Source organism: Eutrigla gurnardus, assembly GCF_963514095.1.
Source record: "Eutrigla gurnardus genome assembly, chromosome: 6".
Classification (NCBI taxonomy): Eukaryota; Metazoa; Chordata; class Actinopteri; order Perciformes; family Triglidae; genus Eutrigla; species Eutrigla gurnardus.
The window spans coordinates 6,287,988-6,315,662 of NC_139920.1; the positions used below are offsets into that span (position 1 = coordinate 6,287,988).

The following is a 27,675-nucleotide window of genomic DNA, read 5'->3' on the forward strand; positions in this document are numbered from 1 at the left end:
TTGACCCAGCACTCACCCTTTCTAACAGCGCCACAGCTTAAAGACAGCTTTTATTTGTGCTTTCCTACACGAGCGACACCTTTCATATCACACGTAGCAATTTGATGTATTCCTAGTAGTATTAAAATATTGATTCATAGACTCCACAATGTTATATCATTATTTCTTAAGCAAACAAAAACATATTGGTACAGTGTAATAAAGAAAGCAATCGGCTTCTTTGTTTCTCTTGTGTAACTGTACTTGTCCTGATCTCACTCGTACTGTCCTTTCCTTTTCCTCTTCGTGTCCCCTGGTTTTGCCGTCTGCCTAATTAGCAGAGCGATCGACTGGACAGTGAAGGTCCTCGCCGGGACATCAGCTGAGCCCTGCTGGTCACGACTCACCCAGCAACTGGCTTGTCTGGTTGGGGTGAACGGGTGGTGGTGGTGGTGCACGGTTGCCCAATCACAGCTCTGCCCTGCAGGACTTTGTGGTTTTTGTCATGCAGTGATGTCAGAGCAGCAGACTTAACAAGTTGCTGAAGGGCAGAGAGAGAGACGTCCAGCCAGCTGCGACCGGCAGCAGGAAACAAGAGCTGACGTGGTGTGTAAGGGAAAGCACGAGTCCGAGCCGTGTGGCACAGAGAAAATAAAGATGAATATTTCTCAGATCTCCTCACCGGTTTGCACAGAAATATTCTGTTTGACTGACTCTTTCTAACTGCACAAATATGTAGTCATTGCTTTGGGGATGAGTTGTATGCAATGTTGTGATTTCAACTGTTTGCTAGGAAACTGTGACCAGCCATGTTGAACACATTACAGCATTCAGAATGAGGCCTGGTGATGCTTTATGCTAGCCTGATACAAAGATATATTGAGATTAGTAAAGAAGCCCACACATATCTCTTAATAATGATCCAGCCTTGTTTTCTCTTGTTTGACAGAGTTGTAATTTCTCTCTGATCAAATATAATTATGAGTATACACCTTACAATGCACACAAAATGATTATGAAAGAAATGAAATACCAGTTTGGAAGCTAACCATCACACCTTTCAAGAATATTCATGCAAACATGAAAAACATTTAAAATCATGTGACTGGAGTTACTTACAGAAATGAATTACATCATTAAATGTATCCCATGTAACTAAAAAAACAAGAAGAAAATGCCTTAAAAGACACTGAGAGGATTAAAATGTGTCTTTGAGTTTGGTGCTTCAATCTTTCTATCCATATTGCCAAAGAATCTGCAAGGAAGTGCCTTCATCGTCGTCTCTGTGTCTCTGTTAGTGTTTCCATCCCTCCCTCTATAATCAGCCAATTATCTCTGTCATTAATGATCCTGTGAAATCATCGCTCATTATCGACTCAGCATCTGATCATTATGCCCTGAGGGACAAACGTCACCCCGAGCGTCACACAGATACTTTCCAATGACCAACCTGGAGCCTGCTGGTACGCAGCAGCACCACACACACACACACACACACACACACACACACACACACACACACACACACACACACACACACACACACACACACACACACACACACACACACACACACACACAGATGAGTGTACACTGACCGGATGGCGAGCAGCTCCGTCTTCTCATCTGGATCTTCAGGATGATCTCCTGTTAGATATAATCATACTCTTTTGTTCATGTTGAGTTCATCATGTCTGCTGTGTAACACATGGAGGAAATCAAACCACTCACGTCCGCTGATCTTGGCGCTGACCCGCTGTGCTAGCGCGCCGCTCTGAGCCAGCTGGTCCCTGAAGCTCTGGCCCATGTAGTAGTCGATGTCGTTGGCCCTCAGCAGCTCCTCGAAGGCCTTGGTGGTGTCCCCCAGGTGCTGGGTGAGGATGTTGCACACGCCCCGACCCTCCCTCAGCCGCTGGCGGAGGTGAGACAGCTCTCTGGCCTGAGCCTGGATCAGACTGTCGAATTTACTGCAGGAAGAAGGGAATGAACGTTACAGATGTTAAGCCTGACAATCTGTGAGATAATGTATGAAAATGAAATGAACTGTCTGCTGCTGTTGATCTTTTATTATGTGGATCAGTTACTCTTCCTCGGGTTTACAGGAAACAAGTAGCTGATTTTAATTTATTATTTATTTAAAAATCAGCCTTCCAAAATAATATACTATCACACAATTCTTCTCTCATTATACAAAAAAAATCATGTGCTGCTTCAGTCAGAGTGTTATTCTGATAGCAGATGTTTAACTGTGTTATATCTGTCAGTATAACACTGACAATGCTCTAAAGTTGAGTTTCTGGAACATATATATAATATATAGCCAGAAACTGATGTGGGGAGACTCCCGACACATGCTGTATGTCCTGGCTCTGGATGAGGAGGAGGAAGCTTCACTGTAGCTACAGTACGGGACGGCCTGTGCCCTTCCTCCTGTCGTTTAATCCCCTCTGACTGTCAGGCAGCTGAGTCGACATAAAAACATCTGTGCTCACACTTGATTAACACGGACTGACAGTGACGGGACGCTCAGTGGTGAATGGATCTGTGGAGACTGAGCCGTATCATGACAGTGAGAGGCTTCTATAGAAAGTTCTTCTTTTTATTTGATCTTTAAAGGATCAGCTCACATATCATTTAGAAAGCACGTGTAAACATTTCCCCTGATTTATAAGCATATTCTAAAATATTTTGTAGTATTTTAGTAAGTCTTCCTGTTTCCTACCACCTTTAAGGCTTGGCTTGGGAAAAAATGGATATTAATGAGCGTAATAATGTGGCGTAGGAAGGGGAGTCAAATCTGACTGGCTTAATGAATCACATGAACACAAAAACACTGACTGTGTTCTATTCATGGGCTGGGAGACACTCAAATGTTTGTGCATAAGCACTGAAAATGTGACTTTAGCTTAATATGTTTATAATAAAAATATGTAACTCATGTCCTGCTGTATTTGACGTGTCAACATTCCAAATAAAACAGATGAGTTCACAGCAGGTCCCTGTCACTCACCCCGGCCAGGTGGCAGACTTCAAGTCCTCGCTGACGGACTTCTTGCCTCCTGTCCTCAGCTGGTCCTCCAGCGCGTCCACGCGGGACACCAGCTCCTGCAGGCCCTTGTCTGGGTGAGGGTGGCGGGGCGACGCCAGAGGACCCCCGTCGGATGACTGCCAGCCCTCGTCGTCCTCCGCCCCGCTCTGGGAGGGCGAGGCCTGGAAGGACCAGTTGACTTTGCGAGGTGTGGAGGGTCCGTAGTCGCTGGAGGTGGAGAGGGAGCGCAGCCGGCTCTGGAGGCCGCGGATCACTCCCTGAGAACGGGACAGCTGGGAGCGGAGGTCCTCCACGAGGCGCTGGAGAGACGAGATCTCGTCCCCGTCACCGGAGCGCTGGGTGGTGGCTTTAGTGAAGGTGGAGGTGCTGCTGCTGCCAGCGGGCCACCACTGGGAACCACAGTCCAGAGAGGTGCACATCTCCAGGTCATCGAACTCTGTCAGGGGACACGCAGGACACATCATCAGTCTGCTGGAGGCCACATCAACTGTCTTTATCACACTGAGGTACCAGTCCATGAGGGAACTAATGCAGTCCTGCAACAAGTCCTGACTCACGTATGAAGGTTATATTGGTTCCTTTAAACTGTTAAAGTCTGTACTTTGTCATGAGTGAGTTTCATGTGTAATACACATGTATAACTAAGGTTCTGCTGGCTGGAATCACAGAAATGTTACACAATTTAAAGTATATTTGACCTTTAAACTGCGTTTATAAAACATAGTAACAGATTAGTAAAAAGATAAAAGATGATATGATCTGGTAATTTGATTTGATTTGATTTGATTTTCATTTGAATTCAATTAATTAATTAATAACACGCTTACTTTGATTATTATTCATAATAACAAAACTTTATCTGTATAGCACTTCTGTAACATAGTTCTGCACTATTACATATAAATGACAAAGTCAAACAATTAATAAAGAATTTAAATTAGATTGAATAATACTATGTGTATACTATGTATAGTATACAGTATTTAAAAAAGTGTGTTGTGACTTGATGTTTAAAAGAAAATACGTATAAACAGCTTATTAGTTTAACGTGCAGATGCCAGTTTACTGTACTTTGCTTCCCTCTGGTGTTTTTATAGTGCTACTACAGCTAACCAGCAGGTATTGGTGTTTAAATGACTTCGCTTTGCAAATAATATTTGAGTTTCCTTGACTTTCTTTGTGTGGAGTAAATGTAAACCTGAGTCCTGCAGACGTACCGGGGCTGCTGGTGTCCTCCCGCTCAGCCTCGTTCTCACTGCGGCCGCAGGTCTCGTAGCCCATGTCCTGCAGGTCCACCTGGACCTGCTTACTGTCCTGCTGCACTGCTGTCTCCGCTGACGAGACAAGAAGATCACTGATGTATTTGTTTTGCTTGTTCTGCTAAAGAGATGGTGAAGTGTGTCCACTCACTGAGCAGCTCCCGGTAGTCTTTGAGCTGCTCGGCCTGAGCCTGCACCGTGGCTTCAGACACCATCAGTCTCTCCTGCAGCTCTTTGCTCTTCAGACGGACCGCCTTCTCACGCGTCACGGAGGAGGAGGAGGCGTCCTGCGGCGGCCCGGCCGACAGCTCGCTGCCCAGGACCACCTGGAGGCGGAGCGGGAGAAGACACACAGAAAAGACTTCACGGTGGGTCTATTTCCATGGACGGGTGTTGTTGTGGAGTGCAGAAGAGTCCTGCTACTTACCTGTAAGGAGTTGGTGAGGAGGTGCAGCGACTCGGGTCTGTTAGGTCTCTGCTGTCCACCAGTCTGGGTGTTGCTATGCAACAGAGGCAGCTCCCCATCCCAGGCATCCCACATCTCAGAGCTCTCCTCCTCCTCTTCATCCTCATCTACCCCTTCTATGGTCACATCCAGCTCCTCCTCCTCCTCCTCCTCCTCCTCGCCGTCCTCCTGCTCATCAAGCTGTCTCCTGTCGGGCTGCTGCCCTTCAGTCAGCTGGTGCTTCAGCTCTCCGTTCTCTGCCTGCAGGCTGAACAGAGCTTTCCTTGAAAACAGACAGAGAAAGATGGACAGTTAGAAATAAGTGCCAAGTCATCACCTCCACGAGTAGGTTTCTGTTTATTTAGGGAGAAACCCGGTGGAGGGACTCATACACATTATTCTCCTCTAATGGATCCTCTAGTTCTATATTATTCTATTTCACAGCAAATCAACGACCAAAATCAAGAATGTGTTAGTCCGTCTCTCAGTACTCAGTATGTACATTTTTAAAAACACACAGATAAATAATTCAATGTTTAAACAAGGCTCAGTAGTTTTAAACAGCTGCTCGCTGTTGTTTTTACTGAACAAAGAGGAGGAAATGGTGCATTTGTGGACTATTTTTGGCGGCGGATTAATCCACATTTGGTGCTCTAGTGAGTATTTATGGCTGCAGGACGGTGGATGTGAGATTGAGTCCAAATAGAGTAGAGTGTGTGTTCATTCAGCCTCATCGTCGTCGTCTTACCTCATCTGTGACAGTGAGGAGAAGCCGGCCTTCTCCAGTTGAGCCTTCAGCTCTCCCAGCTCTCTCTCCACCGCCCGCTTCTGCTCCACCAGCTGTTTGACCTCCATCAGTCCCTGACCTTCAAACAGGTCCTGGGACAGAAGCTTCCCTGGACCTCCAGAACCCTGTTTGGACGGGCAGTGATATTGTCTCTGATTTATTAGCTCCGAACCCCGAGGTGTAACTTGCTATATGAGCACAGCCAATCAAAACTACAGTTCATCACTGAACACATCGTTTTTATGTAAATGAACCAGAGATCCAAGATAAGTTCACAGCAGCTTCCTGACTCATCACCTGCCCGCCCTAAAGTCAGATATAAATCTGCTTCCTGCCTTCAGTCCGCTGGAATCGTTGAGGCTCCAAACCAGAAGTGGATTTAAAGATATTTCATACAGACTTTATTCATTATGCCCTTTCTCAGGGTACCATTTAAACTATCTACACAAATACACTTGAAGCTCTAGAATAAACTTTCTTAGTTATCCAATGATAACCCGACATATACAGTAAAGGGCCAGGATTTTCAGAATAAAAGTAGATAACAAAATGTTACATACACCGTAAAAATCACAAAATAAGGATCGTCTTCCAGAGAATATCATGTGAAATATCCCCAAAATGTGAGTAAAGTTTTAAAAACAACAACGCTCTGTATTTATGTAACTATTCAAACTAAAATCTCTAGACTGACCTCATCAATGTACATATAATATTGTTGAGTTTATCATGGGATGTTTGGACCTTCATCTTAAATCGCTTCAGAGTTATTAGAAATATTTTCAAACTCTTCAGAATAATCCCCTTTATGTGCCAGAATGAAGCCTCAGTAGAACTCAGGTGTTAACAAGACGTGTTCCTACCTTGGCGTCGGCCACAGACGGGACCCTCGGTTTGGACTCCTCTTCATCAACGCTCTCGGTGTACTCGCTGTTCAGATCTTCATCAGCCTCGTCTTCGTCCTCAGAGCTCAGTTCTGCAGGAAGCAGGACAAAGAGTTACATCCCCACCATGACGAGCACTTCTTCTACATCCGTCCCAACTTCTGTTCACTTTGTGCATTTCAGCAACCAGGCGTAGCGAGTGTCACACCGTCAGCACAGACAGCTGCTCCTCCACATCAGCTGACACTCTTCTCTTATCAGGACGTGATGTGTAACACAACACGAGTTAACTTCACACATGGATGAAACAGCTCACATTCACTGATTCACTGATCACTCCATCGTGATTAAACTTTCATATTCAGGATGAAGCCACTGCAAAATACTTCAGGGACACAATGGACCAATAGAAGGATTTACGATGTTTAAGATGTTCAAACAGAACAGGATTATGGGTAATCTGAGCCCGGGAAACATTACATGCACCTGCTGCAAGCTGAATCATGACCTGGCTTTTCTTTGTGTGCTGGGGATGAAATGACTGAAAGGCTTAAACCGGTTCGGTTGTTATAAGCGTGTAGAACTACGTAACTCAACTGTTTGGTCTCACATCATCTAAAGGCTGCCTCTGTGTCCTCACAGTGCTGTTTGTTTCTGCCTTTAAACAGGAAGTAATGGGGTTTTAAATTGGTTGATTGATTGAGTTATTCTTTAGAATATTTATTATACATGTGAATGTTTTTGGCAACGAAAAAAAAAGTAAAATGAGGGGATTTAATGGAGGATTCTTTCCATTTTAGAATATCATGTTGGGGTAATTATGGTTGTGAAATGACTAAATATATATTGGGTAGTGTTGGCAAACAAGTCAAATGTTTCTCAGGGAATTTGGACTAATTTTGGGGGATATCCTGGATAATGCTCTGTTAACTTTGCAAACTGAAAAACGTGATTAACCTGATGTTTTGTTTATTCTATGGAATTAAATTAAAATCGATATTATACATTCAAATCCAGACAGCAATGAGAAAAGGGCTGATATTGCAGTTCATAAAGTCTTTGTTTTTGGTGACTGGGAGTGTAAATACATGCGTTCATGTATGTAGAGATGGGAAGTCATAAAACTTGGTGTGCAAATATACAATTTAATTACCAGTGTATGATGGGAAATACACACCGCAGGTTTATTTACTGAACGGATCACTTACATGTTAGGGTTTAAATGAAATAGAATACCTGCAATCCAACAAACGTGGCATAACTTAGACACACGGTTTACATTCTTCATCTTTATGGGACGACCAATAAGAAAAGGGAAACATTCATACTTACTGTGCTCCAGTGTGACACTCGACTGAATGTGAATATTCCTTCATATTGAACCACACAGATAGAACTGATGGTTGCTGAATTGCACAGAGTCTCATTTAATCACAAAAGCAAACGTATAATGGAAAATTGTAATAGACTAAATATACAGATTCATAATCACATAAAGGCAATGTGGAATGTGCTAATATTTTAATATTGTTCAGTCAAACAAAATGTGAGTTGTTATTTTTTGCAGCATTCAGAAACAGGCTCACTCAAGCTGCTGAACATGCAAAGGTATATCAAAATGTATGACCACTCGCATATGGAGCCAAACACACACATGTACACGCCCACCGAAGAAGTAACTGATGGTTTGAGTCACATGACATTTAAGAGAAAAGCAGCTTTTAACTTTTAACTGCACTGAAACATTTAGAAAACAACTAAATCAAACCGTCACTGATGGGTTACCATGACGACCTTTGTTCAAAACCACTACATGATTAGAAAAACTGTTTAGAATTACAAAATGATTTATCACAAACACAAATAATTTAAGCAACTCATAGTCCCAGATGAATATCAGGAAAAGAGTTTTGAATGTTTATGAGTTATTATATGAATGTTTAAATAATGTGTTATTTTGTTCTATACTCTCAATAGAGCCTCTCTTTGTGCACAAGCAGCTAAAATCAAACTATTGATTTAAGTTATGATCATTTACTGTCAAAAAGCCGACACCGAGCCACCGATGGAGAGATGTCACTGCTCGGTCTTTTAGACACTGAATGAAAATAAAGGGCTCGTTCTCAGCGAACGAAACCACAGTTTCCTAAGACCTGAGGCCACCAGATCCAAACCAGGTCAAACATGCAGCTTGTTTAGGGTGTTTTAAACTACAATTAACTGTACCATGAATGAAAGTGTTAGGAGTGTTAAAAGCGTGCACACCTGTGGTGATTACTGAATAACAACTGTTGAAAATATCACCATCACTGGTTACAATGCAAAACCGTTGAGCAGGATTTAACCCAGAAGTGTTAAAGTGATGTTAAACCAGCACCAACACCAGAGCAGGACGCTCAGAGCCCACGCCACACGCCACAGTCACGGCTCCCTGACGCCGCTACAGATACTGTCCCATGCTCCTCTGATGCCCACCTCCAAACTCAGGCTGCCTGCCGTTGGGCCGGTCTCGGCCCAGGACGGGGCCTCGGGCTGGGGGAGCATCCTGCTGCACCAGGCTCTCCCTCAGCTCCTGGAGCTCCTGGGTCAAACGCTCTACTAGCGAGAGACCGGACGGCTCCACCATCTGCCTCTGGAAGTCCTGCAGAATGAACACACACACACACACACACATGCATATGCACACACACACACACATGGATTAGAGCGCATAGGCAACTCAAAATATTGCAGCTGACACAGCATTTTGAGAGTGTCAGTATCGTGATGTATTTCTGAGTGAAACCAAACATCATATGAAACAGAAAGATCCCGCTCACTGACCCTGAGGATCTCCTCCTTCACATGCAGCGTCCTGGTGAGGGAGTCCAGCCTGCCAGCCTGACTCCTGCTCAGCTCCTGGCTCTCCTTCTCTCTCCTCAGGGCCAGACGCAGCTCTTCCTGCGTGGCCTGGAGCTCCACAGCCGGATCTGATCCAGAGTCAGACCTCCATGCCACACCTGAGCTCAGCTGCCTGCGGAGCTCCTGGAGCCTCCCCGTCTGCTCGGTCATCACCTCGCCGAGCCGACTGGAAGAGTCCTGGAGGGAGATCGGTGTCATTATTTCCCCCACTTCATATTGAACTTAGTGCTTCTACTGAGCTGCTCAGCTCTACCTGGATGTACTGGTCCCTGGAGCTGATGGTTCTGAGCAGATCCTGGACCTGCTCCTGGTGCTTGTGGGCCTGTTGGGTCCGGTCGGCCAGCACTTCCTTGAAGAGGCGGTCCTTGAGCTGGAGGCGGACCTTCAGCTCCTCCAGAACGTCGCTGGGAGCTGATTGGATCTGAGCCAGAAGGGAGCAGCGCAGGTCCTAGAGGCGAGGGAGGAGGAGAATACGTGAATCTACAGCAAGAAACCCAACAGGAAGACACGACATGGCTGTTCATCACTTATTCACTCAGCATGACTCCTCGTCACAATGTCACCCGGCTTCCTTGAATTCTCATGTTATTTGGAATCACAGGGTGCCTTTGTTTTAAAATTCTGCAAATCATCACATTTTACTTCTAATTGACTAAGATTGGCCACAACACATGGTTTTGTTCTGCAGCTGCCCTTAACCTCAATCTAAGGAAATGGTATAAACTGATTTAAACTATTTCCTGTCGGCCACTTCCTGTCGGTACCTGGGCCTCCTGAGAGCACGCGTGCAGCGCCGCCTGCAGCTGGCTGATGATGGCGTCTCTCTCTCTGAGGACGGCGCTCTGTCTCCCCTCGCTGTCCTGCTGCTGCTGCTGGACGTTCCTCCAGGCGTCGCACACCTGCTCCAGCTCCAAAGCCTTCCCACGCAGCAGCACCTCCAGGCTCTGACACACACACACACACACACGACCATCAATGAGGGGGGAGGAGGCAGAGTGAGTGGGATAGGAGTGAGTGTGTGTGTTCTTACAGTGATGGTCTCCTCGTTGTTGGACAGGACGCAGCGCTGCCTCTCCAGGTCCCGCTCCTTCTCTCTGAGCAGCAGCTGAAGCCGCCGAGCCTCCTCCTCTTTCTCCTCCACGCTGTGGAACTTGTCGTCCAGCGCTCGCTGGAGGGGGGAGGAGACATCGGTCATCATCCAACCTGACAGTTCAGGTGTGTGCGCTGTTTCAATGAAAAGGTGTGTGTTGCTCACCTCCAGGGCTCGGTCTCTCTCCTTGATACGCTGGCGGAGTTTCTGAAGCAGAGAGTCTCTCTTCTCCTTCGGATCCTCCAGCAGATCACAGTCATCCTGAACACACAGTTTAGAATGAGATTAGTACTCAGAGTGTGTGTGTGTGTGTGTGTGTGTGTGTGTGTCAGTGTGTCTGACCTCCAGCAGCTGCTCTTTGGTCAGCAGCGACGTCCTCAGCTCTCTGATGGTCTTCTCTCTCTCCTCGCCCTGCTGCTCCCTCTCTCGCTCGCCCTCTCTCCACTGCTCCTCTCTCTCCTGCAGGGCCGACCGGGCCTTCTCCAGAGCCAGCTGCAGATCCTGAACGCCACACAAACACGTCAAAGTGAACTTCAACCTAAATACCTCAATGGAAATACAGATTAAAAGACATTAGTAACCAACAAGAATCACTAATGACCTGGTTGTGTCTCTCTGTCTCCCTCCTGTGCTGCAGCGCCCCCTGCAGGTCCTTCTCCAGCCTCTGCAGGGCCCGGTTCAGGTCCTCCTGGGTCCTGCCTGCCTGCCGCTGCGCCAGCTGACCGGCCTGCAGCTCCAGCTGAGCCTGGAAGAGAGACGCCTGCAGAGCCAGAACCTCACCCTGACCCCGAATACTGTCTGCACCCGACACCTGGGGGCGACACCCGGGGGAGAAGAGCCGGATGTGAAGAGAGAGACAAAGAAAAGCTTGGATTTAAAATGGTGGTTAAACACCAGAAACAGGGCGTTTCATTGGCCGTGTGTGAATCTGTAGTCAGCATGGAGGACAAACCTGCAGCTGCTGCAGCTGGCTGCGGTTGGCCAGTTCTTTCAGAGAATACAGCATTTTATTCTGTTCCTCAATCACCCGATACAGCTCTGCAGCCTAGTCTCACACACACACACACACACGCACACACACACGTGCACACACACACGCGCACACACACACACACGCACACACACACACACGTGCACACACACACGCGCACACACACACACACACACACACACACACACACACACATACACACACACACACACACACACAGTTTCATTTTTTAATGAAAAATTCTTTGTGTTGATACTGCTGTATTCTTTCTCTGTCTAAATCTTTCCCCTTTCCCTCTGTCTGTCTGTCTGTCTGTCTGTCTGTCTGTCTGCCTACCTCTGCCTCCTTGGAGTTGGCCGTATCGGCGATGTTCTGGATGTTTCGCTCCTGGCGCTGGGCTTCCTCTTGGGCCGAGCGCAGCTCCAACTCCATGTCGCCGAGTCGCTCCTGCAGCTTCTACACAGACAAACACACACAGACTTGGTGCAACACGTCACGGAGCTCTGCTGCAGACCTGAACCACCTCAGACGGCTGAAGAGCAGGTCTGAAGGTGGGAGGGGCGATGGGCTTGTACCTGGTTCCTGGTCTCGCTCTCTCTGATCTTGGCCTGGAGCGAGCAGACCTGGTCCTGGGCCTTCTGCAGCTCCCCGACACACTGACCCGAAGCACTCTCGTACTGACTGAGCTGGCCCTGCTGCTCGTCAATCAGCCTCTGAAAGACAGAGTTGAGTTGTCAGCTAACAATGACGACGTGTGGCGGTTGCATTGTCCCTGTTTTTCATACGTTTACATTAGGAGTCAAAGACAACAGGAGATGAATCAGCGGTGAGAAGTTACATGCGTGTGTTTTCCTGCAGCTGTTGTGTGAATGATGGAGCGAAAGTGGAAAGTGATGTCAGCTCCCTGCTGGATGACTTCCCGGGGAAGCAGCTGTTGCCACAGCAACCTGTTGTTGACTTCCTTGTTGTTGTTTTTATGATCTTTCATGATGTGATGTCACCCTGGGCTGCTGTGAGTGGGGCCGATTCTACTGGGCCCCAAAACCATACGGACTGCAGACCGCGTCGGGGGAATCTAGAAATAACAGCTAACACTTTATTTTATGGCTTCTATAATAGAAGAAAGGTTTTTAAAAAGGACCAATTCACCTATTTTAGATTTTAAGAAAATGGCTCTCCTACAGCTGCATCAGCCGGGATTCAACATAACAAGACACAGAAGTGACATCGACATATTTGGACCGGTCTTTCTTAAACCTGCGACTGCACCGCTGCAGGCTGTGGAGGGTCGTTCAGGATTCTCTTCTGTCAGGTCATGAAACAGACCTCTGTATTTCACCAGAAACTAGTTTAAATGCTCCGGAGTCTTTATCCACGTGTGAATGGTACAAGTGTCCCCCTTCATACCAGTGAGGAGTCTTTGTCCAGGCTGATATGTTGCGGTATAATGGACCGATGCACCAACATAGCAGACTACAACAGAGCCGTCACACTGAACCACATTCACACGGATCATTAACATGACAATAGAAGTTATGAAGCCGGGATCAGACTGAGCAGAGAGCCCTTACACGGGCTGACTGCTGCAGCGCTTGGAGACTGTTTCCATGGCAACGGAAGTGTTGCTAGGATACAGGCGAGGAAGAGTATTTATGCTCCCCGCGAGAGTAATCAAGACTGCGAGTGTTGTTTCCAGCCTTGCCAGCCCATGAAGGAGATGAGTAAGACAGAACATCCAGTCTGGATGGCAGACGCACAAACTGGGAATTAGTCTGTCGACCTTCTCAGGGGGAGGCGTGGATTTGGGATCAGTCTTCATCAGACTGTCGGATTAGCTTTTTTCTGTACTTCTTAGATTCCATTAAAGCCTGGGACTTCTCTCTGAATCTAAATGACTTAATGTTCCTCAGTAATAATAATTAAATAATTAAATTACTGCAAAAGAACACTGGCTGTTGTGTTTTACAGTTAAACAGTCTCAGCTCACAAAACGATTCTAAACCTCTAATATGAGATCAGCCAGCACTGCATTAGGTGATTAAATAAGACTATTTGTGCAATAGTTTTTTCTTTATATAATTCAAAAGAATTTATTCATATACACATATATTATTTGTATGCTGGCAATTTACCACTTCATCATCTTCCTAAAAGTTGAATGACTTATAATTAAGAATAAAAGAATGGTCCAAATCGAAGCTGCAAAGGCTGAGAAGGCTTTTGCTCCCTGGTTCAAACTTATGACACCTGGATCCTACATTTCCCACAATGCAACTAAATAGTGTCCTCCGGGTATTGGGGCTACTAATCTACCTGCTGAAAGCGGAACGGCCTGCACTGAACATATTCATCCAACCACTGCTCCTCCATCTCGGCCAGCTCCGCCTGCAGCTCCTGCTGGGGACTGGGGGTCACCAGCTCCGGGACAGGACGGAGGGGGTACGGCTCACAGTCCGCTGCCCCCCCACAGGGGGACCGCAGTGGGGTGGACAGGCTCAGCAACAGGACTTGCTCCAGTTTGGCTTTGACCAGAACTGGGAGCTTGCTGCCCCTGTGGGGCTTCACTGGCCGGTACTCCCAGCCCCTCAGGAGGCTCAGCATCATCTCAAGCCCAGAGATGGAGCTCTCACTTAGGGGTTTGTCCCATGGAGTGCCCCTTCTGGTTGGAGCCTCCTCTGGTTCTTCTCTTTCTTTGAGGTTCACGGGAAGGCAGCTCACGTCCACGGCGGTGTCGAGGGACTCTACAGAGGACGCTGGGCTGGGACTCGTCCTGTCACACAGAATCTTGTCAGTGTCCAACTCTGCGGAAGAGGACTCAAAGGTGACAGCTGTGACCTCGGACTCTGCAGAGGTTCTGGCGGGGTCTTCGACCCCCGGAGTGACTACTGAGTAGCGGGTGGATGGGCCACAGGATGTGCTCCTGCGCCCAACCCGGCGAGGAACCTTACACACGGCCTCGTAGTCGGAATCAGCAACACGGAGCACTGCACAGCCCCGGCACCGCCTCGGCTTCTGGCCAGAGACGAGGTCGGCTCCTGGGCACTGGTGGTGGTGGTGGTGATGGGTTTGATGGTCCAGGGCCGGGTCCTCCTTATCAGCCCAGGATTCATAAACAGAATAAGTCAGATCATCCTGGATCATATCTGAGTATCTTCCGTCCTGCAGGGCTGACAGATCCACCACAGGAGGGTCTTCAGACGCCACGTCAGTCCCGACGACCCCCACAATGGACTCGGGCGGAGCCACGCTCCCGTCCTCTGCGTTGTTCTTCCGGTACAGGCCTCCGATACACTGCCTCAGCCGGTCCTTCTCCAGCAGCAGCTTGTGGAGGCGCTCCAGGGACAGCGCCTCCACGCGGGCGATGACCGTGTCGAAGCGGTACATGCGGTCCAGCATGAAGGCACACTTGGAGCAGGCGAACTCGCCGCGGCCGTCCCGGGTCAGCTCGTGACCCAGGGCGTGGGCCAGCAGCACCTGCAGGTTGAGCTTGGCCGCAGGGTGGAAAATCCATCGGCGCTGGTTGCCACAGAGCTCGCGGGAGCAGATCCTGCAGGCCTCCTTCATCTTCACCCCGTCCAGCATCACAGCGGCCTGCAGCCGTGAACCCACTAGTGTAGCAGAGACCTCGATACTGCACAGGGGTCCACCTGTCCAGAGGTCTTGTTCACCCACACTTAGTAAAGTCCATTCAAATCACTTAAAAGTTACTTTTCATGACAAAACATTTACAGAGAAGTTTTAGTCGCTCTTGAGACGTCCTACTTCCTGTTCCAGTGTCTTCTGAAATGTACCGTAGTTACATTGTGTCCCTATGTGTTCCAGACTCTGCAGAGGAAGATCATGTGATCTGATTCAAAGCTCCAGCTGCCTTGTGGTGATGTCTCCTCCTGTTCCCAAGGTCGAGAATTCACTTCCAATCTCAAATTGAAGCCTCCGACATGTAACTGCTGTGCACTGGATTCAAATGTAATCAACTGGATCTCTGAGCACAAACTGAGGTCTGATGATGAAGTGGAAGTCTGCATGAAGAGCTTAAATGAATCACGAAGACTGGAGCATCCATCCGGTTCCCCCTGATCCAGAATCCCACGTCTCGTCGGATCACGCTGACGTGACGTCATCAGCGGCGTTCATTCAGCCAGAGAGCGGATGTGGGTGAATCTCTGGCTCACTTTCACTTCCTCGCTGGTTCGCTGCAGACATGTTGTTGGACCGGCCCGGGTTTTGTTCCTGCCGTTCAGTCCTCGATGACTCCGCGGGTAGAGACGGTGCCGGTAGACGTCACCGCTCTTTCTCTTCCTTTTGAATAAATGACTCTCTCTCTCCGTGACAGCATCTCCCGGCGGAGCTCGGCCCGTTACAGTCCGACACGAACACGGAAAAAAGCCCGATCTCTGTCGCTGTGTTTGGATGTTTAAAGGTTCACCGGAGTGGGTCCCGGTCCCCGATCCGTGCCCCCCCTCACCGGCCGCGGCTTCATCATCAGAGGATGGAGGCAGAGGCTGTCACACCTCGAGCCGCTTTCATAACGAGACAACGAGGCACCGCTGACAGCGAGCAAAGATCGTCTACGCTCGAGCAGACGTATCACTCCGCAGCTTTAAATAGTCCCGTGCGGCAAACATGGGCGTTGGTTGTAGTCCACTATGTAATTACACCGTTCTTTAGTTGTGGGAATCCTCCACAGACTACCTCAGTGAGGATATCATGTTGAATATCACAGCAGGCTGCAGTGACTCAGCAGTAACAACGGGGAAGAGAACATTTACTTCCACTTTATACTAGCCTACACTACATATTAGAGAGAGAGATATTTTAAATCTCATTTATCTACATTAATTTGAGAGAAATACTCACTGAACTCCAGATTAAGATATTAGGCTACATAGAAAACATATGACCAGTTCATAAAACATGATCCAAGTATTTAGCCTATTAACATTAGTTCCACCAAGTAGGCTGCCCCCTTAAATATTGATACATCAATAATACAAATACAATAATATACTAGCAAAACAGACACCACGCCTTAAAGCATTGTGAGACATTTTGATACTTTAACATATTTGTTTGGTAATACTGACATGACGTTTTATACTATTGTAATAAAACAGATCAAACATGTCTGAAACAGACACGACGGTAAATACATTATAATTCAAGTATGACTCATAAGGTCTTCTCCTTCTTTTTCTGTATTAGATATTATTTTTGTGTTGCAGTTTTATGTTTCCCCACATCAGTGTAGGAGTGAGACGTCCCAGCCTGGACTGAACCATATAACCGGAAACAGGGGGGTCGCTGAGCTGAGTCTCTTCTTAATAAACATCTGGGAGTCCTTCAACATTAGATTACCTATATTTCCTTTCCTCAATTAAATATATTTAAATTAACGTAATTATGTCCCTTAATCAAAGACAAAATCAAATTAATTTTCAACGGCATTTTGAGTGATTTTTTCACTTGATCAGGATGAAAAGTGTACAGCTAAATGTGTTTGACTGTTGTGTTCACATCACCGATGTAAACAATTGTTATTATTAATTTAATCATTGTCATGTTTTATGACGGAGCGACCAAACTCTCCAGGTTGACATTTGAGTGAAAAGTTATGCCTTTAAGGTGATTAAATATAAAAACAAATCAGGTCTGAATATTAGTTGTCAAATTACATATTCATATTTGTATAACTATATATTTCTTTAAGATGCAACATAGTTGATCATTGGATATTAAATGACCTTAGATGTACTCGACTAATAACCTTTTTAAATTTTACTCATAATTGAATTCCCCCCTTTTATGTGTTTTATTTGATTTATTTAGTTTTCATTTTTAATTCTATTGTGGGGTCTGAATGGGAATATGATTGCTTTTGGCTTCCACTGGACACTTGTTTGTTTTAATTGTATTGATGTATTTCATGTATACATATATTGGATACTTGTCACCCCTGCTCACTGTGCTGTTTATTCTGACCTAAATAAAACTGATCATCAATATCACAACACTGTGTGACAACGTGTTTAATTCAAAATACTTTATTTCCATAAAGCTTTTCTCGTTAGTCTAACAGTTCGCCTGTTTGCAGGGTGTGGGCAGAAAAAACCCAGGCCTGAGTGTTTTCCATCAGGTCCATTAAATTCTCTGAATTGTCAGCATGGAATGAGTTCATGCCTTGCCCCGGGGCCCCCGGGTGCTCGGTCCGGCCTTCACATGCATATTACAGACTGAAAGCAAAGACTGCTCTTAAATGCTGATGTCATTTTCAACAGACACTTTCAGGATCGTTTCCCCACAGACTCCCAGATCTTCATCCGTCTTTCATTATCGCAGCCTGACTGAAGTGCTGTTCATACAACTGTGATTTGTTTTCCTGTGTGTGTGTGTGTGTGTGTGTGTGTGTGTGTGTGTGTGTGTGTGTGTGTGTGTGTGTGTGTGTGGACCACCGCAGGACTCCCTGACTCTCTTCTGGCCCCGACTGTGTCTACATTTGTCACCCTGCAAGCCTCTGGAGACACGACACCAAAACACTGATCGGCTGGAATGAGGCACGCAATCAAAAATCAATTAATCCTAATCAGAGACGGGTGCCAAACGCTGCTGACGGACTGCGCCCGCTGTTTATTTTCCCTCAGCGGTAGAAATACCAGAGTGTGACAGCAGAGGATTAACGTCCACGCAGACAGAGGAGGTGTCTCTGCTCGTTTTCTCCTCTCAAACGTCTCACTTGTTGGTGTGCCAAGTAAACACGCTGCAGCGCCTCGTGAGGCCGTCTCTGTGTGCAGCAGCAGCGCACAGCGAGCTGATGATAATTGGAGCTGGCGTCAGCGAGGAAACGGAGCCTTAATGAGCAGAAGTGATGTGAGCGACCTGAGAGACACGTGAGGCGATGTCAGAGGGGGTGGTGTGAGGGCAGAGCACCCACGACTCCAGCTGCCCCCACAGCTCCGAGCCCTCTGTGTCGACGGCTAAGTTTGGATTTTAAAGTAGGCTAATGGTTAGTATATTATTACTCGATTTTGAGGCCCTTCTTTAAATCTCTGTGTCAAAATATAGTCTTAAGATCTTCTTTTTCTTTTGTTAAATTTCAGTTTTGTGCTTGAATGTATAAAATAAATATGTTTATGTTGTATAAAGAGCTAGAATTCACAATTTACAATTTAAAGTCCTGTATTTAACATTTACTTAACTTAATATTTTACCAGCAAAGCATTCTCAAGGATGACAGATGAAAGTCAGCTGGTTATTAATACATCATTTCCAGCTACGACTCATAACCTGGAGTTTGTCTCATGAGCACACGTGTGAGGTAAATGCAAACACAATACTTCCACAAGGAATGTGGAGGAAAAGTAGAAAGTGTCCCAAACTGGAAGGACAAATCAACACTGTGCAGCTCAGCAACAAATGCAGTGCAGATCAGACACCACTAGCTGGAGCTGCAGCTCCATGATCTGAAGGGAGGAATAACTGACTCTCCTCCATGTTTCGCCTCATGAAGTGCCGTTCACCAGCTAAATGACTCATGTGTTACACATCTCATTCACACAGTGTGGAGCCGACGTCTGTTCCTACCTGCATGTGTGCCTGGACTCCACTCTGTGGGGGAAAGAAGTACATGTATGTTACACAGGATCTAAAATATACTGTCATTACATCTGCTCGATTGAAAACATAACCCTGTAGGGAGAGTCAGCCACAACATGCACATGCTTTCATCTTCAGGCTGCTCTGCAGCTCGTCTGTCTGCCAAAGCTCCACTGACCCACATGTGGATATGAAAACAGTTATGATATCTCAGTCAGCCTGTCTGTCTGCCTGTCTGTCTGTCTGTCTGTCTGGGGCTTGAGCCAGAACACAAAGATAGCAGGAAGCAGAGGAGGCAACATGACTGACTCCCGTTCAGAGCCTGGATCTAACCAGGGTGTTTAAGCTTCATTCTTAATGTGTGATTTACTAAAAACACTAAAAACACGCCGAGTTGTCATTAGAAAGCATTCTGATGTGTGAACACGTGTGTTTGAGGTAACTCAGCGTATGTAGAGAGTTTTGCAGACGAACGAGGCAAAAATACCTCCGATTCACGTTCTTTCTTCTTGAGAGGAGAGGAACGATTGTGAACTTTGACCTCGAGCTCCTCGACCAGGACACCCAGCGAATGTTTCTGCTGTGTCAACTCCTCGATCACCCTGAGAGAGAGAGAGAGAGAGTGTTTAAATCACTGTTATGACTGTTAATCTGTTACTGAGTAAAAACATCCATCCATCCATCCATCGTCTACCGCTTATCCTGTATTCAGGGTCGCGGGGGGGGGGGGGGGGGGGGGGGGGGGGGCTGGAGCCTATCCCAGCTGTCATTGGGCGAAGGCAGGGTTCACCCTGGACAGGACGCCAGTCTATCACAGGGCCGACATGTAGAGACAAACAACCATTCACACTCACACTCACACCTACGGGCAATTTAGAGTCATCAATGAACCTATCCGAGTAAAAACAATGTAGGCCTTAATCAAAACGAAAGGAACAAAATGGTCCATCTGAAGTTGATCTTTAAACTGTATTTAGATAGATATACTTTATTGATCCCAAGCTGGGAAATTAGAGTATTTAAGTGATGAGTGACTTTGGAATGAGGGTTAGGGAACTTTGCAAAGATTTTCCTTTAATTAAAAACACATATTTCTATCTCCTGGTCCTTTTTGCACTCACTTTCAGTAGATTTACTTGAGTACATTTTTGGACTGGTAATTGTATTTGTATTTAATGTTCATCAATGATTTCATCATTAAAGTACTTTTCCTTGAGTATAATCTTTTAGTCCTCTTTCCAGCTCAGCTGCAGTGTAGTTCAGAGATGTGATCGGACTCAGTTACAGTATGTAGGCCAGAGCTGTGCTCTTTGTTCCAGGCCTGAGACGGTTTGACCGGTCGATACCAGCGTCAGCAGCAGTATCAGTGTCACCAGCGCTGTGAATAGCACTGATATCCAGGGGCCTGCTACTAAAGCCCCCCTCTACACCCCTGCCGATATCAACAGTGACGGGCAGACACTTTCCACAACAATAGACTGTGTATAAGGAGTGAGGGTAGTCATGGTGACGTCACCCATTGGTTCGAGTTCAGCATTTTTGCCATCGGCAATTTGGATTTTTGGATCTTTAAAGTTTGGCTCCGCCCTCTGAGCTTTCAGTCACAACAGAGCCAAGAGTGCTGAATGTTATTACGCCTGGAAAAATAGTTCCTTACAAGAACTGAATTTGAGCTAGAAGGAGGAATTTAACGAGGTGTGTTTTAACGAACCGAGGTGTGTTTTAACGAACCTTGGCAAACTTTTGCAGCTGAAACTTTTATTGATTATGGATGAAAAGTTAACAAACAAACCATCTAAAAATAAAGCAATGTTGGTCAGCATGGGAGAGGCTGGAGTCGTCCTTTAACCAAGTAGTTTTGTTGCCTTAACCTAACCAATCGTTTCACAATATATACTGCGTGTATCTGCAAGCGTGAAACAAGGCTGATATGAAACGCATTTATGAAACTTCATTTTTGGTTTGACTTAACGACTGCCTGGAGGTTTTTAATGGGAGGTCAAAGTCACCTGTCTTTGTCGGTCAGGGCTTGCTGGCTGAGCCATCCACCTGAACCTCCACTCTCCTCCTCCATCCGCTCCACCATCTCTCTCTCCAGAGCCAGGCAGCGCTGGGCCTCAGAGGCTGCCAGCGAGGCCATCTGCTCAGCCTCACCTCGCGCCAGCGAGGCTTCCTGAACGCAGACACGAGGAAAAAGATCAAATCAGTGCAAACATGCCGATGGTTTTGTCTGTCAGTGAATGTCATTTATTACAATTGGAGTTCTCAGTTAGTCCATGGATCCTGTATGTGTGTGTCTGTACCTCTTGTAGCAGCTGAACTTTGGTTTCAAGGATCTCCTGCATGTGGACGATCTCCTCCTGCCGCTCCGCCAGGCGACGCTGCAGCTCTGCTTCATTCTGATTGGACAGGCTCTCTGCCGTTGACCTACGGGTTTGTTGTTTCAGACAACAAGTATTTCTTATTTCCTTCTTTATGGACATAACATCTTGTCTAGAAGCATGACAATATTTCCGGTGAGAGGATTTATCTTGATTATTCATGAAATGTCTTCAAATAAATGTTTAGGTGGTTGAAGAGACCCTGAAGTCAGTGAATAATAAAAGCATGCAATAAAAACAAATGACTTCAGAGTCAGATGGGTTCATTTTATGGGCTTCTTTTTCCTAGTAGATGACAAACACTCATGATTTATTCATGCCTGGTCATAAAGGTCAGGGGTCATTAACAGGAGTCCCAAAAGACTCAAGGGTCATAGTGTAGTGTCCTGCATGTATCCTGCCTCTACTCCACAAACCTGACACTGCTCGGTCAGTTACATATCAGTGCATGAAGCAATCTGAGCTTCATAGGATGTTATTCTTGAGTTAGTGCTGAGTCACCCGTATGCTTTAAATAAAACAAATGGCTAACACACGTTTGGAAACTGGCATCAACAATGAGTTTGTTTTGCTGATAATGCAGAATTTTCCCCAAAAACAATGCTGTAATTTTTGAAGAATATCTTCCTCCTGTTTGCAGACATTCAGGCTTTGTTTAGGAATAAATGATGCAGAATGTTCATTGAGGCAGACTGACCACCAAGTTACAACCATCTATCATGTTGGTGTGGGGAAATGGGATTATATTTGGCAGGATTGCTCAGTGTGGGGAAATGGCCACATCCTCAAGAATCTGGCAACCATTAAAAAAAATCATAAAATAGTCAATCCTTGGTTACATTAAAGTACCTTTAAACACATTACATTTAGTCTCTTCAGCCAAGTATGAAATTAACCACAATTGGTGAAAAATAGATGGAATTTGTGCAATATGTGTCTAAAAATCACGACTGTCTTCCCCAATAAACAAGCCCACATGTCAGTTGTACAAGCAGCTTATTTAGATCGCCCGAACTCATAACCCATATTCACATTTACTGTTACCTGGTGACCTCGGGTGATTATGACAGAACAAAGGAGGAAGTCAGGTGAGACGGTGTAAAAAGTGACAAATTCGCACAGAGAGGAGGTCAGGGTAAATGGATGGGTCCAACAAGCACAGGACTTTGACCCAGCAGACAGTTGTTCTTGTCCCGTGTCAAACAAAGTCAACGTTGACTTATGTTAATTACAAATGTCAGTTCACTTACGTACAGTTCTTAACCTACGTCACATAATGTACCTTAATTTACGTACAGTACCTACATTAATGTACATATCTTGACCTAAATTATTTTATGCTAAACCGAACAAACTGTTGTTGTCTAAACCAAAGTGTGTCATGCTGTATTTCAGGTTGCGTCGGCCCACCCCTATAGAAACCCCGGCTTTATAAAACACCTTGCTGCTGGATTGGACCCACATTGACAACTACCGACCTGTTTCCTGCCTTATTTATGAACTTTCCACTATTATTTAATTGGAATCTGTCGGATGATCGTTGAGACGCCCTGCTAACAGAGACAGAACAGAAAACAGACCCTTCTCGCTCGGTGGAGGTTAACAACAAAAGACATAAACAGAGTGAACTCGGCCTCCAGGGGGAAGGCAACATGGACTCCAGGGGGAAATCTCTCTGAGAGCCAGTCTGTCACTGCTCCACCACTCAGCAACTCCACCAGCCAGAAGGTCACACTCAGCTTTCCTCCCCACATCTATCAGTCAGCCTCTGTTAATAGCTCTAATGATAAACTGTGGCCAAAGAGTTTATTTATGAAACAGCAGGGCACAGAGAGCCTCAGCACTGACCCCAAACTCCACTCCAACATTCACTCTGCTCAAAGGCTTTTCATTGTTTTGACTGATGGAACAAATTACAGCCGATACTGCCTTATAACACTGTAACTGAGCTAATGGTGTTTCTCCTACAACCATCTACCAAGAAGGTCATCAAAGAATGGTAACCGACAGGATTTTTCCATGTGTTGAAGACAAAACTAACTTGCTTTCAAAATGTATGTTTCTTAAAAGACCACGTCCACGGCTTGATACGATCTGTGGAGTCGCCATTCTTCTTTCCCGCCGTACCTCAAATGCATCTTTTTATCAGTGTAAAGTATTCAATACGTCCAACAATTACATCTTCAACAGCACCATCTCTATCCAGATACCCTGGCTACTCAGGAGAATTAGTCATGGACAGTTTTCACTGGAACTACGTTCTATTAGTCAGGTCTGATACATCCAAGGCTATTTTCATGCTTAAGTTCCATTCAGTGCTGATTCACATACATTTGTGCATCCCAGCCTGAAACCTATGAAATAAGACATCCCAGACACTTTTTGTAAGCCGTCTTAATCAGAGAAAAAATGTGGTTTCGAACATTAACGTATGTTAAAGTCCCAGTCGGCAAGTCCGGCGGATCGAGGGCACTCTGTCAGATTTTAAAACTCTCATGCTCCTCCCCCACGACCACCGAGCTCCTCCCCCTCGACTCCGTGCCCTTTGAAATCCCTTAGATCACGCCACCTTTGAAACGTGGGTCCGATGTTGACGCTGGTTTTATCACGGGCACCGTCGCAATCCTTCTTTTTTTCCTTCTTTTCCACCGGTGTTTTCTTCTCCTTGGTTGTTTTGGACCTCCTCGTTTCGGTTTTTAACCGAGGAATTGGAAGATTGTTGCTACTTCCCTCCCCCCCCCCCTGTGATAGTGGTATGACCCGAGGGAAGAGGGGCTCTGTGTGCACGAACACAGCCCTGCGTGCTGATTGGACAGGATGATCCGGTCGCTGTCGGATCTTTGCAAAACAAACAACAGGCTCTACCTGCATGTAGAGGAGCACTTTTTTTCTAAAACCGTTTGATCTATGTTGTTCTATCGCAGCGTAGTGTCGGCTTCAGTGAATATGATCAAAAAAATGTTGCCGACTGGGATTTTCACATTTTCTAGCTGAAACCCAAAATACAAGTATGATCCTAAAAATGAGCACGATCTTTAACTCAACTACATTGTTCCATACTTAAACACTGTTGGAGCAACGCTCCATGAAAGAGTTGTTGAGCATATCTTGTGTTTTGCAGACTCGATGTGATCGTGCTGTGTGGAGAGTGAGTCTGCAGAGGAGTCCAAGGCAGACAGACAGCTGCCTCACAAACAGGTGCTGCAGCTCAAATAGTTCCCGACTCCGCAACACAACGAGCGGCAGGACACCTCTGCCCTTTTACTCTCCCTACTCCACACTCTCGACACCCTCTCCCCTCAAAACAAACCCACCGTGGATCCCTCACCCCCTCTCCGTCCTCCGTCCCAGAACACAGAGCCACTTCATCCCGTTCCAGTGCCGAGTCCGGTCATGGCATTCCTCAGAGCTTAGTGTGTGTTGTGATAGCTAGGTGAGTCTACAGGCCAGCGGGCTCGCGTGTGATGAGAGGCCGTCGGGTCCCGTGGGTGCCCCGGCTCTGATGCACTGATGGGCTCATGGGAAATAAACTAAAACTAGCAATGAAAAGAGTGTTTTTGTACTTTCCCTTAAGGTGTTTCAACAAATCTGTGAGAGTCTGTCCGAGAGATGTAATATACTAACGGTGAGTGATTAGCTGGATACTTTGGAGGGTTCAAGGCCTGGGGATTCTCAATATAACACTCTCTAGAAGAAGAAGAAGAAGAAGAAGAAGAAGAAGAAGAAGAAGAAGAAGAAGAAGAAGAAGAAGAAGAAGAAGAAGACGATGATGAATACTCACAGAGCTTTGTCCAGAAATTGTTGTTTCTCCTCCAGCTCCTTTTTCAGACTCTCCACTTCAACCTTCAACTCGATGTTCTGGAGAAGAGATGAATTAAACGAAGAAAAAAGATAAGAAGAGTCAATAATGCATTGCCTCAGTTGGATTTGTTGATTTAAAACAGGATTACAGATCCAGTATGGAGTAGATTCAGGGATCAGTCACTCAGTCTCATTTAGAAACATGTATTCAAGTGTAGTATTTATGACTGTGGAAAAATGTCTAGATATATCAATATTGATATACTATTCATATATCCAGATATAGCTAATTTAACAATATTGGTATCATATTTATTCATACCAGGGCCACAGAGAATACTACTTTCTGTTTTAGGGAATTAGGGATGTCATTGCACCTAAATAACGTTCCAGTCAACAATTTAGTCATACGTCTTAGTCCATGTGCAGAATAGTTTAAACTGCATGTTGCCATAGCAACAGTACCAATGCTACATTGTCAGAAAAGCCATTGGTATAGCCATTGATATAAGTTTAGATCGTGAGTGACACCAGAGCAATAAATGGAATTCATGGAGTGACATGAAACCAAACAAATAAGCTACCGTAGTTAAACCGATTCCAGCTACAACAACCAGACACAGAATCTCTCCATAGCACCACTTTCATTTATCAAAACAACTGTAGCAATTAATTAGGATGTCGATTTTAGCTCATATTGTCAAGCTTTGGGTCACGCTGGCTGCAAATATACTTTAAACATGAACGATGACCTCAAGACATCATGATATACAGTACGTGGCATAATATTCTGACATGTCGTTCATTGTTGATACGCCAAACCAAAGCCAACATATCTCCAATGTTATCTAATTCATCCATCCAGCAGATGAAAAGCAGGATTTTTCACATGGAGTTCTGCTGAGGACCACAGAGAGACGAAGGACGAGCTTCCCAAGCTGCACGTGCTGACCTGTTTCGGGGCGCTCTGTTTGACTATAAATAGCTGGTCGGGATACGAGCACCTGCTGTATCCGTCAGTGTGTATACACTACCCCCCCCCCCCCTCCACCCAGCAACACCTCCGCTTTTAACTCTTGGCTCTGAATGCAGCAACAAACTGGACTGAACTGGCCGTCGGTGTGCAGGTTATCTGCCTGCGGCGGTGATTTATTTATTTTCTATATCAATCTGGACTCACATTTCAGTTCCTGCTGTGAATGTCTCGTCCGAGTGCAGCAGGTCCGATTACTGACACTCTGATGCTTCTACCGTATAGATGTGAGGGGGGCGCACATGAAACTAAACCAGTGGAGTGCATGCACAGTGTGTACGCATGCATGCGGACGTCGGGCCTGAGGGTTCTCAGCCTCACATAATGTGGGTCATTGGGTCTATAGCATCCGACAGTTACTGCAGGGGCAGTTTTATATGCACTACTGCCTGTTTGTGCCCTTCATCTGTCCAAAATCAGCAAAACACTGCGTTTAAGACAACATTTCCACGTAGAAATGCCAGTTTAAAAAAAGAGGATGAAATCCAGGTTTTATGGCATGAATTACCATGTTTCCTTCTGCAAGAAAACACCATCGAGCACTGTTTACAGGCTCCTCCGGGTCAAAGCAGCTCACAATGAGATCATACTGGCAACAAAGCACAGGTGTGCAAACGGAAGAGCTTTCACACAGCTGGCTTTTCTTTGATAAAGCCCATTAAAAGCACACTCAGAGTTTTGAAACATAAGATCCCGTCAGCTGTAAAATGGGAAGACATGTTCTCATGATTCGCTGCTCACAGTACACGCAGGAGAACAGCTGCCAGAGATGGCTTATAGATCAACTATATGGATCCGGTTTGCCACAGCTTCGACCTCTGTGGATATTCTGAATGTATCTGAGCAGGCAGAGCTTATGAGCTAGACTCTCCTCTCTTCGTCTCAACTGTAACACATTCAAACCGGCTCACCATCATCTTGTTCTTTGATGCTGCAAAACTTCCATCAAACAAACATTCAGTCATATTTGTGTCACAGTAGTTCACTGTTGCAGAAGAGCCTGAGACCTGCAGTCTAACACCAACCTGCAGCTCTGGAAACAACATGGCTGACTGACACTACTACAGGAATGCATCAAGTGCATGCAGACATAGTGGTTGTGAATCATTCCTTGCATGCATCATTAGTGCGTTCATTCACAGACTCATAGTCTCACTCACCCTCTTGTGCACGCCATCGCCGCTCTCCTCGAACTTCTGCTGGATCTTCTCCTCCAGGAAGTAGATCCTGAGCTTCAAGCTGAAGTTCTCCTTCTTCAGGTCGTTCAGGTGCTGTGAGATAGTGCGGCAACCGTGGAAACCAGTGTTAGACATGATGACGGGTGTCTCTTTCGTAGGGGGCATTGCAGCCCCCCATTCAGCACCGCATAGTACGTGTAAAGACAGGGCTGAAGAGAAACAACAGCCTCTGCCTGAAGAATCAAACGGTCCTGACGAAACAGGACTCAGATCTGCTCTGTCCTGCTGTCACACATCAACAGGCCGG

The 27,675-nt window shown here is 46.0% G+C and overlaps 1 protein-coding gene across 7 annotated transcripts in view; it reads right to left on the reverse strand.

The window, feature by feature from the left end:
• pde4dip (phosphodiesterase 4D interacting protein) overlaps window positions 1-27,675 on the reverse strand; it is a 93,004-nt gene that overhangs the window by 19,583 nt on the left and 45,746 nt on the right. For 3 of the 7 annotated variants that reach the window (XM_084011534.1, XM_084011533.1, XM_084011532.1), the window contains exons 1-20: window positions 13,699-15,937; window positions 11,961-12,098; window positions 11,722-11,841; window positions 11,347-11,439; window positions 10,996-11,205; window positions 10,737-10,895; window positions 10,560-10,655; window positions 10,335-10,472; window positions 10,069-10,248; window positions 9,558-9,752; window positions 9,227-9,481; window positions 8,879-9,044; window positions 6,383-6,495; window positions 5,481-5,644; window positions 4,715-5,015; window positions 4,439-4,613; window positions 4,246-4,362; window positions 2,990-3,464; window positions 1,711-1,946; window positions 1,578-1,626 (exon numbers count right to left, since the gene is read on the reverse strand). In XM_084011534.1, the coding sequence (XP_083867660.1) occupies window positions 1,578-1,626; window positions 1,711-1,946; window positions 2,990-3,464; window positions 4,246-4,362; window positions 4,439-4,613; window positions 4,715-5,015; window positions 5,481-5,644; window positions 6,383-6,495; window positions 8,879-9,044; window positions 9,227-9,481; window positions 9,558-9,752; window positions 10,069-10,248; window positions 10,335-10,472; window positions 10,560-10,655; window positions 10,737-10,895; window positions 10,996-11,205; window positions 11,347-11,439; window positions 11,722-11,841; window positions 11,961-12,098; window positions 13,699-14,967 (4,649 nt within the window). In that variant the 5' untranslated portion in view covers window positions 14,968-15,937. Of the gene's footprint in view, window positions 1-1,577; window positions 1,627-1,710; window positions 1,947-2,989; window positions 3,465-4,245; window positions 4,363-4,438; window positions 4,614-4,714; window positions 5,016-5,480; window positions 5,645-6,382; window positions 6,496-8,878; window positions 9,045-9,226; window positions 9,482-9,557; window positions 9,753-10,068; window positions 10,249-10,334; window positions 10,473-10,559; window positions 10,656-10,736; window positions 10,896-10,995; window positions 11,206-11,346; window positions 11,440-11,721; window positions 11,842-11,960; window positions 12,099-13,698; window positions 15,940-18,963; window positions 18,988-19,462; window positions 19,578-20,984; window positions 21,149-21,278; window positions 21,403-25,137; window positions 25,215-27,350; window positions 27,462-27,675 lie in introns of those variants that run through there. The other 4 variants (XM_084011536.1, XM_084011535.1, XM_084011530.1 and 1 more) reach the window with 3 other exon arrangements.